We start from the raw sequence: 17375 nt of genomic DNA, 5'->3' as shown, positions 1-17375 counted from the left end.
ACTATTTCTTACCTTACCTCAGTAAGGAAGTTTACTCATTTGTGGGCTGGCATGCAGCCCTGCCATGGGAAAGGGAAGGTTCTTGCTTACAATGCAAGCTGAGAGCTGATTTGGTAAGCACAGACCAGTGCTCTGCAAAATGGAGATAAAATTAAAGCACCCACATCCTGCGACACTGTATAGTTCTTGCAGACTGCCATTTACCAGGAAATTGAAAGAAGTCCATTAGTTGCAAACACTGTTAAAACACCAAAATGCTCGAAAAGTTGCACTTGATTTCCCTTATGCTCTGCACAGCTGAAAGTTTGCCTTGTGAGTTAGATTTTGTGCTGTTGCAACTCATCCTGTTCCTGGTGGTGTCAGAGGAGGAGAAAAAAACCCCAGTTCTGGCTACTTGTCTGCCATATTAGTTTTTCAGGTGAACATGACTACATTCCCATATTTCATAGCTAACACAAGTCTTTTACATTATTTGCTGTTTTTCTAGTGTCTTTTCTTAACCCTGTTCAAAAAATGTTAAATTTGCAGCCTTAAGTTATTAAAATAATTCAACCCTGTTCTATTTCTGGTATATGTATACATTTCAGATAAAGTTATAGACTAGGTGGAAATGGAAATTTTCATCTTTATTCTTGTGTTTGACAGAAATAACAGTAGGAACTTACATTTTTGATTTATCTTTAGCAATGAGCTAGTAAACTGGGCTGACTGGGTCTATTTTGGAAATTCCTCTGAGATTAGCTCGTTCTCATTTGAAAAGAAGTATCAATATTCATTAAGCCTGCTTGTTTGCCTAAAGGCAAACACTGTTCCTCCACTGAAATCTGATCAATTTGAGGAAGGCAGACATCGTGCCATCATCACCTGATCTGCTGGTTGGGCAAGCAGATCTAAATAACCATCTCTGCAGAAGGCTGAATGAATCTCTTTGATCTTGTCATATTCAAGTCTCAGAATTTCTGATCAAGTTGGAAGAGGGATTGCAAAATGCCAAGGCATCCAAAATTGGCCAGTCTGGGTAGCATTTCTAAATCAACTGCAAGATCATAGTGAATCTCTGGTACAGGGAATGGTCAGTGTTCAGGCTACAGAGACTGGACACATCTTTTAGATGGGGATCTTTGTGCTGTGGAGACATCATCAGATTCAGAGACAAGTTTCCTGGTGTGTGACATAAAGAGAGGGATGGTGATAGATAATGAACAGAGCCAGCCAGGAAGTCATCGGCCCCTTGAACATGGGACTCTTACAGTTAAGGAGGAGGCTGCTGAAACTGCTTCAGAAGAAGCAAAGAAACAAGAACTTACAACCAGCTGGGGTGGAGATGTTGGGGAAGGCAAAAATAAAAAGGCATGAGGTAGCCAATCATATATGGCTTTTGCATTTTGATTCTTCCCAGCAGAGAGTTGCATTGTCTGGTGCATGTGCAGAAAGCTGGTTTAAGTGATTAAAATAATGCAGAACCTGGGAAGGAACACTTGAAGATATTTTGTTGGACAAAGTTACAACAGCAGACCAAACACGTTTAACAGTTTCATTACTTTTAAGTGTTAAAATAATTCTTCTGCCTCTTCCTTGTTAGATTGCAGTGGGTTTCATTTATTTTCTGTGATATCTCTGTATCTCTTCTAAATCAACATGTGTCGGGTAAGCAAAACTTCAGGCTCATCAACTCTGACCTCTCAGTTTTTGTCCCCTAAGGTCCCTAAAGGCAGAAGCTTAACAAGACAGTGGGAAAACCTCCTGTGGTTAAGCCACTCAAATCTAAACTGGAGTTGATTTATACTGAAATGGGAGTTTGACCATACGGCTGATTAATTGTAATGACTCATAGCCAGAAAGGATGTGACACACAGGGTACAGCAAAACAAGACAGAGAGGTCCCTCAACAAGTGGTTACACAACTGGCTGCAGAAGCAGGATTTTTGACACCACATTGGGTAACGTAGTGCCAAACCTCATTAACATTGATGAGGTAAATGATTATTTTCATTAGCAACTGCCAATATCTTAAATCTGACAGACAAAACATGCCTGGCAGTTCAGCCATTTTAGCAGCGTGTACCTTTGCATGGGTAAAAGCACCTGCAGTCCTGGCTGGAGAGCAGATTCTGTGGTAAGAGGACCACATTCCTCAGCTTATGTAAACTTCTGTTCCCAGAGAGAAAGCCATGGTCAAATAGATTAACCTGAGAAATTCCCCATGATACCAAGTGCAATGGGATCCCACTTGGCCATCAGGCACTCAACTCTGCAGAGACATCTCCTCTGCTACATCTAGTCTCCCAATCACCCCAGATGGGAGCTGAGCATGGAGAATGTCAGGTTATGTAGGCAATGTTACAGACCTCAGTGCCAGTTCTTGTATTCTTTGGAGAGTGCTTTTGGTAAAAGTTCCATTTCCATTCTTCAAAGAATCGTAGTCCTTTGGGGCAGCTATCTGCCCCAGACATCTGCCAAAATGAACTGACAGCTTTTAATTTGATTGTCTTTTATACCATCTGCTGTGGTCCTAGAGGACTGGCTACTCATCCCCTAACAGAAGCACATTTGTCCTGGGTAGGGAATTCCATTCCCTGATCACTGTGTTCCTTATTTTCTTGGGAAATCACTTATCTTTGTGAAGGTTTTTGTTGGCTGTGTTTGCCTAAAGAAGGCCAATAGTTTCCTGCCTTATCTTTCACTACACTACAGATTGCTTTACACTTTCCTTGTTGCAGATAGTGTTGGTCTGTTCTTAATTTCTTTGGATCCTCGTTATGTAAATGTACATAAAGACCAGGATTTATGTCCATAAGGAAAGAAAAACATTTCATTAAATGTGTTAAAAATGCACAACTAACTGATTGATTTTGCAGCAAATGTTAGAATGGGCAGAGTATTATGCTTTCTTGACCATGCAGTTTCCAGGAGAACAAAAATCTTTTACAGCAAAGTGGGAATCCAGAAGATAGAATGTTACTTATTAATAAGATTTTTCAAACCTTCTGGATTTGAGGGTAATCATGAAAATAGTTAATGAAATGTTGCAATCTCTTTGAGTCTTTGGGTATAGTGGCCTTAATTGCCTTGCTCATGCTGGGCACCATTATAAATTGTCTTTCCTTTTCATTTAACATGAATGGAACCACCTTAAAATTTTCAGTTTGCAGTGTGAAGTGTTATAAACCCAAACAAACTGAGACGGAGTTTGGCTGTGGGTGCTGTAGCTTGCAGGGTTTCAGTTCAGTTCAGATAAACAGCTCAGTTTCTCCAAACCCTCTTAGCAGCACACATGTTGGTACAGAGCAGCCCATGGAAAGAGCAGGGTTTTCCAGACAGGAGCTGCTCTACATCCAGCTGGTGGCAAGCAGAGAAAACCTTCATGTGCCTTCCCGAGCCAGCAGAGCCCCCACTTCTATTTCTGTTGTTGCTAAGGTTGATGATAAGGGATCTGTTCCATGCTTACATGCCAGCCTGTGTAGCACTCCTGATTCAGAACATCATCTTAATTCATAGTATGGGCATAGTCCCTACTGAAATCAATGGTCAACTCGTGTAAAAGTGCTTTATTGAAGATTTACCAGAACTTTTTGTCTGGTTTTGTTTGTTCATGCTATCAGATTTCTTCAGGAGGCTTAGGAAATGCTGTGTAGGTGCTAAACAATAAGTGTGTTAACCTACACAACTGAAGGATTTACAATATATTCCCTTAGCTAAGTATGAAAGAGAAATAATTTTACCAGTTCACGTGGTCATAAATAATTCAACATTTTAACCAAATGCTGTTATAGACCTGGAAAAAAAAAAAATCTTGCCCACATTTGCACATACTGTGTCTTTCTGCTTCAGCTTTTCCATCTGTCCTCACTAAAGGCATTACACGTGCTTCTTCCAAACTTCTGTATGTTTATGTGTGTATGCAAACTGATACAGGTTTTACACATCAAACTGTGTTTCTGATCTTCCACTTCCAAGTGGGAGTTGTTTTTTCCTATTATCATAGGATGTGTGATGTCACTATATACATCATTCTTATTATTAGCCACAAGAAGTGTTTACAGATCTGTTGAATTCCTTGTCTTTTGCATTGCTGTGCCTGTATAAAGAGTCTAAAATTATTTAGAGCATGAAATTGGATGTTCTCTTAGCTTTGGCCTGAGGGCTTTCCCTGGGTCCCTATACTTTGAAAGGTCCATAAAATTATTTTCCCAAATAAATTCTTGTCTAGCATCTTATATAGTGTCTTTGATTTGACTTTTCTTCCCCAGGCCGCTCAGTTAATATTTTGAAAATAAATAAGAAGAAGTAGAAAAAAAAAAAAAAGAAAATATTTATAAAATGCTAATGTAAATAACTTGTCACATACAAAAGATGGAAGTATAAACTGTCTGTGTTCTTTTTGCATTGAATTGTTTGAAGTGATGCTGAAATTAGTGTAGTTCAAATCCTGATGGTATCTGAGCTGGAACATAGAGCACCACAGTCCCTGGCAGCAGAGTGGAGTCCTTCCATTCTGAGATTTTATTTAAATCTACTGACATATTTGTAATACCCTGTCTTAGAAAAGAATGGTCAACACAGGACTTAAAACAAAATCAAATGGTTTTTTTTGCCTCAATTTGTATGGGATAATCAGATAGATTGTTAGTTAAAATCAGAGTGCACATCTCAAGTTTGTTATAAGGAAAATATCTGAGAGAAGAAAAAAAATCACACATTTAAAATGCATGTAACTGCCCAGAGTTTGGTACCCAAATTGATGATTTAATTTTCAAAAGAAAAATAAAGAAGAAAAGGGGATTGAGAAACCACCTTCACTCAAAGTTTTTTATTGAATTCAGGAGTTGTGCATGCTCATCTATGTTCTGAAATCTGCTCATTATTTTTTATGGCATGACATGAAGTACAGTTCCCTTCTTGGTAGCACAGGCTCAGATTGCCTGAAGGGATGAAGCCCAGATTTTGCAATCCAGATTTTGGGATAGTGAGAGGCTTTCGTATGTCTGTACAGAGCATTCTAGGGAGCTCAGGTCCTAGAAATTTCTCTCTGCAGCCCTACGTCCCTGTTTATGCAATCAGATGGATGTGAGTATAGATTTTTTTATAATACTTAACAGATCCCTTGTTTGTAAACATAATTTTAATGAATTTCTAGTCACAGTGTGCCATTTTAGTAGAATAGTACCATAATCTCTACTTTGCAGGGGATATTCCATAGGCTTAGAGATCGAGGGTGTGTATGACCATTCACATGGGAGGAAAATGTGGAATCCACAGGTAGGGTCACAGTCCCAGCTTTCCCCGCACTGGCTGAGTATAAGATGGATTTCAGGTTATATATAAAATGTAGGAAATTTTGATCAATGTAAATACTGGTATTTTTGCTTTTCAATTAAAAAAAATAATGATTCTATTCTAGGTTATATAGGAGATACAGAAAAACGGTTTTTAATGGGCAGGTTTTTTTCTAAAATCTATTGATACTGAATGATTTACTTTTCAAAAGATTTTTGCATGGGTAATAGTGGTAGAACTTGATGCTTATGTGATACTTCTATCAGTGCTTTTTGTGAATATTTTCCTGTATTTTAAGTTGTATCCGAGGAAGTATATAGGTGATTTAGCTGTTGATCTGTGGATAGTTTGTCACAATATTTTATGAACAACAATCATGTTATTCAATAGCCCATTTAATGATTGCTATTCAATTCTGATCATTTCTGGCCTCAATGTCTGGAGGCAAAAGAAACTCAGGATAGTAACCAAGTCAAGATCCCCTCCCTCAGAAGAAAGGGAGTTTGCTGGCTGCAGCTGGCAGCCCCTGGAGGGCATGGAGGCTGCCCAGCTGCCCAGCAGGCAGAGTTGGTATGGGAACAGTTCTCCACTGAGCTGGCTGCTTTTTTTAATTTTTTTTTTTTATTATTTTATTTTATTTTATTTTTTTTTTTTTTCCCTCTGTAGTTTTTATCCTTTTAAGAAACAGAAGCTAGATGTCTATCAGGCAGTTCTGGTTAGAATCTTCTCTTAATGCTGGAAGAAATCTGGGTCATGGGAGATGGCTGAGACTAACAGGATAGTTTAGAGCATTGCTGCTTGGAGATGGGAGGCTGGGACTTCAGCTCCTGGAGCACAGGGACTGCTGAGGGTCCTGTTAAGCTTGGAGCAAGAAGCTGCAGAAATATAAATGACAGATCACTGGCAAATGAAAATTTTGAGCCGTGTCTTTATTCCAGTTTGTGCCTTTCTGCTGCAGTTAAGCATCTTTCAATAGCTGGGGCTGTGCAGGCAGATTAACTGACCCCAGTAAAACCCAGCATGGTGCACTGGAGGTACAGAACAGTGGCACATGCATTCCTCTGCTGTGGAATAAAGCAGGTAGTTTTCTTCAAGCCTGAACTGCACAATCTTCAGAGAATTCAATTAAACAGTTGCATCATTCTTGAGGGAAGAGAAAGTCAGATCTTCACTCTGGCTCCCATGTGCTTGTCTGAACCACAGGACCTGCTCTCATCAAAATCAGCAGCTGACTGCCCCCATCCCTGAGCTCTGTAACAGGGATGCTTCAGTTATACCAAATGTAACTGCAGTCCTCAGATCACCACTCTTGTGAGCCACTTGGCATTTCCTGTAAGTGTATATTCAGGGTACTATCTGAGGGGCTCTGGGTTGTTTCTGTCCCCAGCCCCTACTGATGATGGTCTTGATACCAAGGTTCTGTCAGAGTGTCAGAGAAGCCCCCAGGAACACCCCACAGCACCTTTGCAGCAGTACTGAGTGCTGCTTTCTGGTGGATTGTGGCTCTGAAGTTCATCACACTCTAAGGTCTCACAGAAAAGATTTGTTGTGGTCTCTTTTTAGAGCCTATGTGTTTTCTTCCCATTTTTTATTGTCCTATTTATTGATCCTATTTTGTAGGAAAGCAAAGTATTTGCTAATCCAGGTAATATTAGTTGGACACATAGATGTTCAAAGTACCTGAATATCAGCTATTTATCTCTGTCATCTGCACTCCTCCCTCAGCTCCCCCAGGCCACTTAGACATTTTTGTTTCGGTTGTTAACACAGAAACAGAGAACCAGAGAAAAAAAAATATTACAAATAGGAAAAGCTCATAGACAGAAGTAATTTCTTGAAATAACTGTTAATTTCTTTTTAAAAATCTCGTCCTGCATCTTTTTGAAAATCACTGATTAGAGTTCCCACTGCCATAATGCACCCAGTAGGTACAGAGCTGTTGATCCAGTGACTTGATGCTAACAGATCTCCCCCAACAGAAGATACTTATGATTTCACTGGGGTTCATATTATCAGTGGCTAAAATGCTGCTATTCATACAGTGTTAAACTGTTTATGCTTTGACATTTCAGGTGATTAAAGATAGTTTAGAGAAATATTTCCAATTGTTTCTTTTCTGCAGAGCAAAGGTGGTATTTTCTGCTGCTGCCAAAATTATGTGAAAAGTAACGTGCAGTCAGGAATAGATCTGCAATACCAGATAATGCTTTTGTCTTGAAGGAATTCACAGGTAGAGAGAGAAGCAGGTCAAGTATTTAAATAAAGCATGGTCCACTGGTTGAGCCTGAGATGAAGAAGTGTACCCCTACCTCACACTCTCACCAATAAGCAGCCAGTTCTCAGTTGTAGACTCTTTTTTTTTTCTGGTCAAAACTGGGGAGAACTGATCTGCCTTTCAGCTATGCTCAGGAACTCCCAGGACTAACAGAGGCAGAAGTTGCAAAACCCTGGGAGTAGGAATGGGGAGTAAGATGTAATCATTGTGTGTCTTTTGCTTCTTCTGCTTGCTGGAAAAAAGTGCATTCAGCAAATGCAGAACCAGCCTCTTGGTATCAGGAAGCTGAGCAATATGGAGCAAATGGCTCCTTCTGCTCATGGTAGGTGTGGGGAAGGAAGATCAAGGAAGTCCCAAGGGGACTGGAAAAGTCATAATTCCAGGGGGGAACTGGCCTTGACAAGAGGCAAGGTAGCATGGTGGCAACATGAGTCTGGCTCTTGATTTTATAAATGCCCAAATATTGAAAATATACAAAAGGCAAAGCAAACATTAGCACTTTTTCTTTTGCATGTAGCACAAAATTGCCAAGAAAACATCACAGGCAATCTTCCATTCTTCATATATAGGTTTTTTTTAATGACTGTGGACAGTAGCCAGGGTTTCACAGCTGCAGTAACTGCTATCAGGGTCTGATACTCTTGGAAACAATTCATACAATGAGAAGTACTCCTCCCTGCAAAGCAGGCTGGACCGTATCCCAAAGATTGCCACCCCTCACTGTATCATAGCAATGAAGCTGTACAACTAAAAATAATTAAAATTCAAATTTGGTGGAAAGGAATTTAATAGGGAAATTTCATGACTGCGCTAGAGAAGTTGTGGTTTAGCACTAAGAGAGGTCTGATTGCTCGAGCATGTGGGTGCTATGGTAACTCAGTTTCACCATTTGGAAGCACTTAAACTCTAAACCACAGTATGCTGCACCCTCTTCCTTTTGAGTAGGGTTCTGTAGCAGAAAAACAGAAGCAAACAGCATGAGAGAAACCACAGAGCAGCAAAGGCATCATTAGCTGTAGTCGTTCAAGTGGGTTTCTGTAAAGTCCTCCTATGAAGACCAAGGATGTCATTTAAAGTGAAGTGCAATTGATAGAAATGCCTTCCTTCTGCCTGCTGAATACACAATATTCCTGGATATTTATTTTAAGTTTGCAAGAACTGTGAAAACAGCAAAAAGTATTTGAATCACCATTTTTAGGTTTTGTTTTACTTCAGGTTTATGGGTTTGGGAAATTCTAGATTTCATTGGTAACAAATGTTGTTTTCATGAAATTATTATTTCTTTAGGCAAATTTCAGTTTTTCTGTATAGTGTTTTTTTTTAATTAAATTCTTAAATTTATTGTGCATGATATATTTTACATGTTCACAAATGTATAATTTAATTTCAGGTTAGTTGAGAAAAAAATATTTCAGTATTTTTCTTCTTATCATTTCCTTAAGACAGACCCTGTATGTCAGCAGAAGTTGTGTCTGGTATTTATTTTAGCTGATGGAACTTGACAAATTCTGATGTTGGTGCTTCCCTTTCCTGAGCCTGCAACATTGTGTTTCTCCTTGTATCTACTAACCATAAATTCTTATTAATTCCATCCCTTTCTTCTGGCTGCTGTCCTTGTACTTGATCGGTAGTTAATTTGAATTTTTTACCTTCTCCAGTGCTGTAAATACTGCTTAGTGCAGCCACCCATCCTGGAAGCTGGAGGTCAAGGAGAGGGTCATAAATATTAGGAACCAAGGACAAGCATTCATTTCAAAGGTCAATTTTAATTAAAACAAAACAAAACAACAAACAACCAAAACCCCACACATCCTATAATATTTAGCTGTAGGGTCAGTGTCTTTGGAGTGAAAAAAGCCTTTCTCTCCCCATATATACATATATACATATATACATCATATATACATATATACATATATACATATATACATATATACATATATACATATATATACTTTAAGCAGATTAAGGGTGGTAGGAAAGAGAGACAGGATCAGGCTCTTAAGTGAGGACTGCAATGTGTCAAGGAGCCACTAAGGGGGGCAGTTCTTAATGAACCTAGCAAAAAGGAACTATTTTAAGAAATTCAAATGGAAGCTGTTTCAATTATCATTTTGGAGAATCAGGATGAGTGTTACCTCAACATGGCCAAAGGAAAAAATTGGCATTTCCCATTCAAAACATTTTAGAATTTCAGTTAACTTAAAATTTACAGTTTCAACTTTTTATCCTTAATTTCTGATTACAATAAGTATTGTAAATATTGTCAGTGGTAATAGAAATGCTAATATTTATTTAGGTTTCAGTCTCAGCTACAGTAAATATATAGCATGCCTGTGATTGCTGTAGGGTTATGAGGATTCTTTCCAGTTAGATTATGGATTATTTTGAAGTGATTTTGAGGCTGCATCTTCCATCACCAAAAACATAGGCAATTTTATTAGGATGTGCTGAATGTCCCAGTTACCCTGAAATTTTCTACATATTCAATTTGAATCAGTGTTTTTTTGTTTTATTGTTTTTTTGGTTTTTGTTTTACTCGAAGCACGTAAGATATTTTAAATGTGAACTTTATATGGCATTCTTTTGATCTATTTTCAGAAAGCAGCAGTTTTTCCAGAAAGTGGGAACACTTTGGGGTTTTTCTTTTTGAGAGTTAGTGATAAATTGTAATTCTGCAGCCTGTGATTATGAAAGCACCTCAGCATGCATGATCCTGCCTGTAGAATTTGGGGGGTCCTCTGTGGTATAGAATTACTCAGATGTTTAGGTGTTTGCTAACTTCATAGGTCTTCCCGGATTTATTTATAAAGTAGCAATGGATCCCTTCATTTCCTGTTTGCAGCAAAAAGAAACAGTAACATCTCTGGCTCTAATGCTCTTTTACTTAAACGTCCCTTTTGCTGGTTTTGGCAGCACAAGGGAGCCTTAAAGTAGGTGTGAAATACATCCTATCCCACTTGAAGTTTAAAAATAAATCAAAGAAGGGTGGCTGGCAGCATTTTGAAAGGCTCCTCACCTTACTCACCCTTCACCTCCCACTAGGAGCTGTTCTGTTTTTTGCAATTTAGTATTGGCTTGCAGTGGAGCTGAGTAATGTCTGTGCTGCTTGCTAGAAGCCCCCCTCAAAGATCTTTACTTCATCCAAACAAGTAGACCACATCCTGTCGCCTTCTGTGCAGATGTAAAGAGTCCTGACCCTGTTGCAGCAGTGCTGTTCGGCTGTAAAAAGAGGGAAGACAGAATCTGGAGCTCCACTTGCTGCTTTGTGTGAAGTGCTGCTTGGTGAGGGTTGCTGGGGTCTGTCCAACATGCCAAAGGGTGGAGAGATCCTGGGAAAAAGGCAGCGGCTCTGCAGAATCAGTCAGCATTTTTCCTGGCAGAAACCCTTGGCTGCCAATGGTTTTGCAGAGAGGAGGCTGAGAGGAACGATTGCTTCCTTTGCCCCCTCCCCAGGTCTTGCAAAGGCACTCAGAGTGCAGCTGGGTGCAAAGGGCCAGTTGGCATGGGGTCACACTGGCTAAAACAATAATGTACCAGTAGCAGAAAGAAATCCTCCTTTGGGCATTTCTTTATGTTGTGTGCATCAAGGGATGCAAGATTGCAGGACTCCTGTGCTCAGAGGACTGCCCTGCCCTGGCAGTAGCCTGCCCAGCCCAGCAGGAAATACAAAACTGGGTCCATTTTACCAACTGAGCAAATTAAACAGCAGAACAGAGTTAAAAGGCAGGTTCACTGCCATCAGCTACTGGGGTCTTGCCCCTATAAACCTGATAATGATTTTAAGCTCATAATGCAGATTCTAAAGTATCTCTTTTTTATTAGCTGGAGTTTCTGTTGTGAGGTGTGTGCACAGGAAATGTGTGCTGGCACTTCCTTCTGCCTGAGAAAATCAAACCCTGGACTTACTTGGAATGGGGTGCCTTTTACCATAGCCTAGGTCTGATTTGTCTTCTGTTGAGCTGCTTGGTCCTGCCAAGTGGAAAGCATTTTCACTTTACTGTCTTTCCTGAGAGAACATCAGAGAGCAGAACTTCATATACAGCTGCAAGCACAGCTCAGTGCTGCAAGTGCAGAGTCACCACTGCAGTGGTGATATAGCAGTTCCTGAGCCTTCCAATGTGACCCTGTACAGCCTCTTGTCTTTGAGGTGTGAAGTGTTTGGGGTTTTTTTTATGGCTTGGTTTCTTTCACAGTTTTTCCATTTGCTCTTTTTGGTAAGCATTGGCAGGTTTCTTCAAAATGCAGTAGTCTCCCAGGGTGTGCATATCTTTGAGCATTCAGAAGAGTGGTCAGCTCATCTGTTTTAGGTGTATTTCATTGACAGCCTGTCAGCCCATCCAAAGCTTTTCTTTCAAGCAGTGGCTGCACTCTGTCTGCCAACTGGTACCAGAGAGGAAAGAGAATGAGCATGAGCAGCTAAGCTCATATCTGCCCGTGGGATGTGCTGCTTGGGTATTTTTGCAGGGCACCTGACTAAAGCCAGATCTGTTCAAACATTACTGATGGGCTGCAAATCTTTCTAGTAAGTCAGAAGGAGCCAATTGGTGGCTAAATCAAGAACAAGGAAAGTGAATCTTAGAGAGGTTTTTCCAGTAGTAGCAACCTTTTGTTAACTCTTCTGCTTGGGTTAACTGAACCTGTACAATCTTTATTAATCTAAAAAATGTCTTAGGGCTGGATGCAGTTTAAGATTTAGAGAAAAGGTCTAGGATAGTTTCTGTTTAAATCCAGACCAACTTGTTTAGTTTTGTAATGATCAGGCTTTCATGAAACACAATATGTTTTTTTTTGGGGGGGGGACCAGACGTCCTTATTAGATTTTAAAGATATTAGATTTCAGCCTTCCTAGAAGTATGTATCAGAATATAAATGTGAGCACTTTTGGCTTGAGGGTTAACTTTGTTAGTCCAATGTTAGCTCATACATATTGTAAGATGTGGGACATTTTCAAAAATAAATCAATTGTAGCAATATGACTGTTAATATTGTGGTAACATGTTCTAGTGTGTTGGGGTCCTTTATTTTCCTTGAGTTTACCTAATACCTCTCAATGAGAGAGTTGAGAAAACATAGCTTCTTTGCTGCTTGAGAGTTTTTTAGAGTTCTGGTGCCACCTACTGAATTTTTTTTTTTTCAAATGCTATGCCATTGCATAGAATAGAATAGAATCATAGAAAAGCAGGATAACTTTTAAAATACTTAGAAGGACATAAAAGTCCCACGACATTTTGTTAAAATGTCAGTGTTTATTTGGAGGGAAAAAAGGTCAATCTGGGACTGTCGTTTTCCAAACTATTTTAAGACAGGATCTGCTCTAGTTGACACTGACCTGAGCAGGGCAGCTGGATTAGATGATCTCCTGAGGTCACTTCCAACCTCAAGTTCTATGGTTGTGTTTAACATTAAGCATCTGTCACCAGGAGTGAGCAATTAACCTCACTCTATATTTAAGGTAGTATCATTATTCCTAACACTTTACAATAGAAAGGATGGGAAAAATTAAGGAATCTTAAGTGGATGACACAACCAGAAATACATCACTATAACAACCTTATGAACCCTCTTTTGCTCAAATTATCTTACTTCACTTGGAAGAGGGAATCTGGAAGTATAATTTTTTGTCTCCATCATGTTTGCATTAGAGATCAGTAAACAGCTTGTAAAACATTACTCTCAGCAGAATTTCATTTAGGACTTTTTCTGCAGCTCCTTTTATTCTTTTCTCTGAAACAGTTGATCTGTGTAGATGCCCACAGAAAGTTAGTTTTAGGCTTGAGCTACACTTAATGTCCTGAACCAAAGTAAGAGTTGAGAAGGAGAGAGAATGATTGGTTCTTCAGCTGATAAACCGGTTGAAGAAAGAAAAGTCATACTTTATAGAATTTGGAGTGACAAACTACCAGCTTTCAAACACTGAGTTTAAAAAAAATGAAAAAAAAAAAAAAAAAAAAAAAAATTGCTCATGGTAACAATGAGAGAATATGCCTATTAGCTTTTACAAGGTTCCATGGCAGCTTATTGTATACAGCTATATTATAAAATTACTGTTAATAAATATTCCAGTCCTGCTGGAGATTTAGATGCTGAAGATAAACTGATATTTCAATATCAATGATAACCATGAAAGTTTGTGGGCAGTCACAGCATGGAAAGTGTGAACAAGTGGAAGTTTGTTCCTTGCTGAAAGCATAGAAAGCTTTGCTAGTGAGAGATATCTTGAGAGAACAGGATGATATTCACAATTCCTATTTCAAACTGGAAGCTTGTAATCCTAAAAATGATTAAAACAAAAAAGAGACAGTGATAAGAACACATATTTTCACCATTGCCATTTTTTTTTCTCTCTCACAACAGAAATTTTACATTACATAAATACAAAATATTTGGGTTGGGATTTCAAAGCAGAGTGTAAAAATTAAGCTCGTTTTTATAGGTGTGAAAAGATAATAGCTCCCAGCTCTAATCGTGGGAAATTTATAGCCTGGATGTATGAGTTATTTGGAGACATTCTCAGGTATCAGCAGGATGGTACAGAAAGTATTAGGGAAATAAATGGCTTTCAATCCAAAGCTTGTCTTTCCAGCTCTTGCGCAGTGAGGGTATAGACAGGTAGGACTTTTCTTGACAATGGAATTGCTGTTGGTATCTTCTTAGAAATAATCATTCTTCACTCAGTGAAATGTTATGCTCTATTGGTTAATAATTCTTGTACTTGTATACACTGCTGTGTGATGATGTGAAAGATTTTGAGGGTTTAACTTTTGGTATTGCAGAATTGTTAGACATGAAAACATGTAAGTATCCCACAGTCAAGTCTGCCCTGATAAATGTGGTTCAGAGATGCCATACAAACCACTGGTCTTTTCCTGCTATACATTAACTTCTCACTTCCATGCATTCCTCAGCTGGTGATATCTTTTCCCTATTGTGTAACAGGAGAAGAAAGTCTGGCAAATGCCAGCACTCCCTCTGTGTCACCTCCACCTGCACGCTCCACATCACTCTCACCTCCAGGCACTGCTGAAGGTAACAGGACCATGGCTTTGCTGCTCTTCTGTTTTAGCTGAACTGGCATCTATTTCTGTTGTACATTGGTTACCTCCATCACTGTTAAAGTGATCTGGTGATCTATGTTGTCTGAGGTATAACAGGAAAATTTCTTAATGGGATCGAGAGTTTTGAGGGGTTTTTTTGAGCTTTTTTTAATTATTGTAAGTTTTTGGGTTTTTTTGTTTTTGGGGTTTTTTTTGGGTTTTTTTGGGTTTTTTTTGTTTGTTTGTTTTTGGTTTTTTTTTTTTTTTTGTTGATTGGTTGGTTGGTTTTTTTAATAAATGAGGATTTGAAACATGGGTTTGAACAGAAGCTATTAGAATTCAAGCAAAAACATGTTGGCATGAGTTTCTGTTTACCTCAGGGACACCCTTGTGGTCTCAGATGAGAGTCAGGCTGAGCTGTCACAGTGGCACTTTCCTGCAATTCATGCAGAGCTCCTTAGCCACCACATCAGTATCTGATGGTTGTGGGAAGAGGGTCCTTCTGGATCACAAGAAGAAACAAAACCACCCTTGCCAGTCTGGGGTTTTTGGAAGCTGAGCCCATCAGGAAAATCAAATCTCTCTGCCACAAAGGCATCCCAGACAAAGTGGTGGGAATTTGAAATTAGTGATTTTCTAGAGCTAATTGCAAGCCATGCTTTTGCAATAAATCCACCAGATATGTTGCACAGCCTGGGCAGGAATTTGAGAACAATATAAATATGTTCCTTTTGCCAGGACTGGGGGGAGAAATATAGTTTAGAGAGCATCCAGCAACCTTTCTGCTTTCAATGAGCTTCTCTTGTTCATGCATTGCTCACCTGGTGATATTTTTTTCCCCACTGTGCAGCAGGAGATGAAAATTTGGCAAACAGCAGCTCTCCCTTCCTTATGTTACCTCCACCCACACGCTCCACATCACTCTCACCTCCTGGCACATCTGAAGGTACCATTAAATTTGGGGTGGTGACACTGCTGCTCCTCTCCTGTTTCAGCTGAACTGCCATCCACTGTAGCCTTCCTGATGCTGTCTCCATCCCTCAGGCTGCATAGTACAGATTCCTGGTTCAAGGAAAAGTTATTTTTAATGTGAACTGTGTCATTCCACCTATTATATGCTTAACAGTTTGGAGGTCTGGTTATTGTTATATGCCATTAAATATTAGTTGGGAATGCACAGTTCCCTGGGGAAAGCTCAGCTGATAGTTGGGAGACAGGAATGGGGTTTTTGTATTTTTGGCATATGGTTGTGTTTAATTCCTTGAATGTTCAATTTACACTTTTTCTTTCTGTTTTTAAGTGGCTGAGTCAGCAACGACGGCACCTGGTAAGCACTTTTAATTTACATGACAGAACTTCAATGATGGTTTTTTCCTTACCTTTTCTTCTTTCCTTTTCCTGCAAAATCTTGCAGTGTGCAATGCCTTTTCAATCAGCCTGGTGAAATGAAATATGCTGTCTTAAGAAGCAGAATATCTGATTTTGAGTCATGCATCTCAGTATGTTTTCCACAACAGCATTTAGCATGAAAGAGGTGCAAAATAATTGTATTTACTGGATGTTCAGCTGATGCCTCTTGGTCCTCCTAAGCCCTTGAGCTTTTGCTGTGCCTTTGCTTAACAACAAACCCAAAGTGCCTCATGTCACGGTTTAACACTGGCCCGGCAATTAAACCGAGTAACAGACGCTCTCTATTAATCTCTCTCTCCTCCCTGATAAGAAAGGAGAGAGAATAAGGGAGAGAGACTTATGGGTTGGGAACTAAACTACACAACTTTAATGAAACAGTAATGATAAATAGGAAAAATTACTAAATATGTACAAATATGCAAGAAAATGGATACCACATTCCTCCCCCCTTTCCCCCAATAGCTCTCACGTCACCACCGAGGCTGCAGGGCAGCTCTGGGAAAGTCCAGGCTGGACTCCTGGAGTCGGCAGCAGTTGGGAGCTGGAGGCAGGAACACACAGATAAGGGCTGGCACGGATCAGGACCACAGGCAGGCAAATGGATGGGATCCTTCCAGGATGCCGAGTGAAGGAAGGGAGGCAGGAAAGGCAGGAAGGGCAGGCAGCCAGAAGCTGGAAGCAGGAAATCTGGCTTGGCCCTCATGATCCCTCAAATGTATACTGAGTATGACATATATGGGATGGAATCCTCTGTTTGGTCAGTTCTGGCATCTATCTTGTCTGTTCTTCCCCAAAGGAGGGCTGCAGTGGGACCTCTTTATGTTTTCCTCAGAGCTGAGCAGTGTCCTTGGCTCTGCACACCAGTCTCTAGCAGTAACTATAAACATCAAGTGTTATCAGTCCTAGAAACACACACTGTCTGAGAAACTTGCTGTTAATTTCAGCAAGTGCAACTACTTACAAGAGACTTAGCTAAAAGCAAAAGTACAAGACAGAAAATCACCTTTCTCCTGGCCCAAACCAGGACACCTCAGTATGAGAACATTCCAGCAGAGCAACCCTGTGTGATGTGCAGCTTTGTGTGACTGTTTGGCTGGGCAGGCTCTGAAGCATTACTGGAACTGCTGTACCTCTCACCACAGGATTCTCTCCTGCAGACAGCACAAACCTCTCCATCCACACAGGCTCTGTCCCTGCCATGGGACTCAGAACCCCAGCACACAGCAGCACTGCTGCCCTCACCACACTCACTCCCATTGCCTTCAAGAGTGCTTCATGGGTTTGCTGTCATCCTTTAGGTGCCACTCACTGCTTTCTGAACTGTAGGGGAAAGCTGAGTAATTGCTGTAGGGGAAAATTAAGATGTTCAGCCTCAG

General features: G+C 40.0%; 1 protein-coding gene across 1 annotated transcript in view; it reads left to right on the top strand.

Moving 5' to 3' along the window:
• The window catches only part of PTPRC (protein tyrosine phosphatase receptor type C), a 59661-nt gene that overhangs the window by 17025 nt on the left and 25261 nt on the right, over nt 1-17375 (top strand). The window contains exons 2-3 of the mRNA XM_071749810.1: nt 14492-14581; nt 15890-15916. Of these exons, the coding sequence (XP_071605911.1) occupies nt 14492-14581; nt 15890-15916 (117 nt within the window). The remainder of the gene's footprint in view (nt 1-14491; nt 14582-15889; nt 15917-17375) is intronic.

Source organism: Heliangelus exortis, chromosome 8 (assembly GCF_036169615.1).
Source record: "Heliangelus exortis chromosome 8, bHelExo1.hap1, whole genome shotgun sequence".
NCBI classification, from domain to species: domain Eukaryota; kingdom Metazoa; phylum Chordata; class Aves; order Apodiformes; family Trochilidae; genus Heliangelus; species Heliangelus exortis.
The sequence above is the reverse complement of the archived record's forward strand: the minus strand, read 5'-3'. Positions and strand labels throughout refer to the sequence as shown.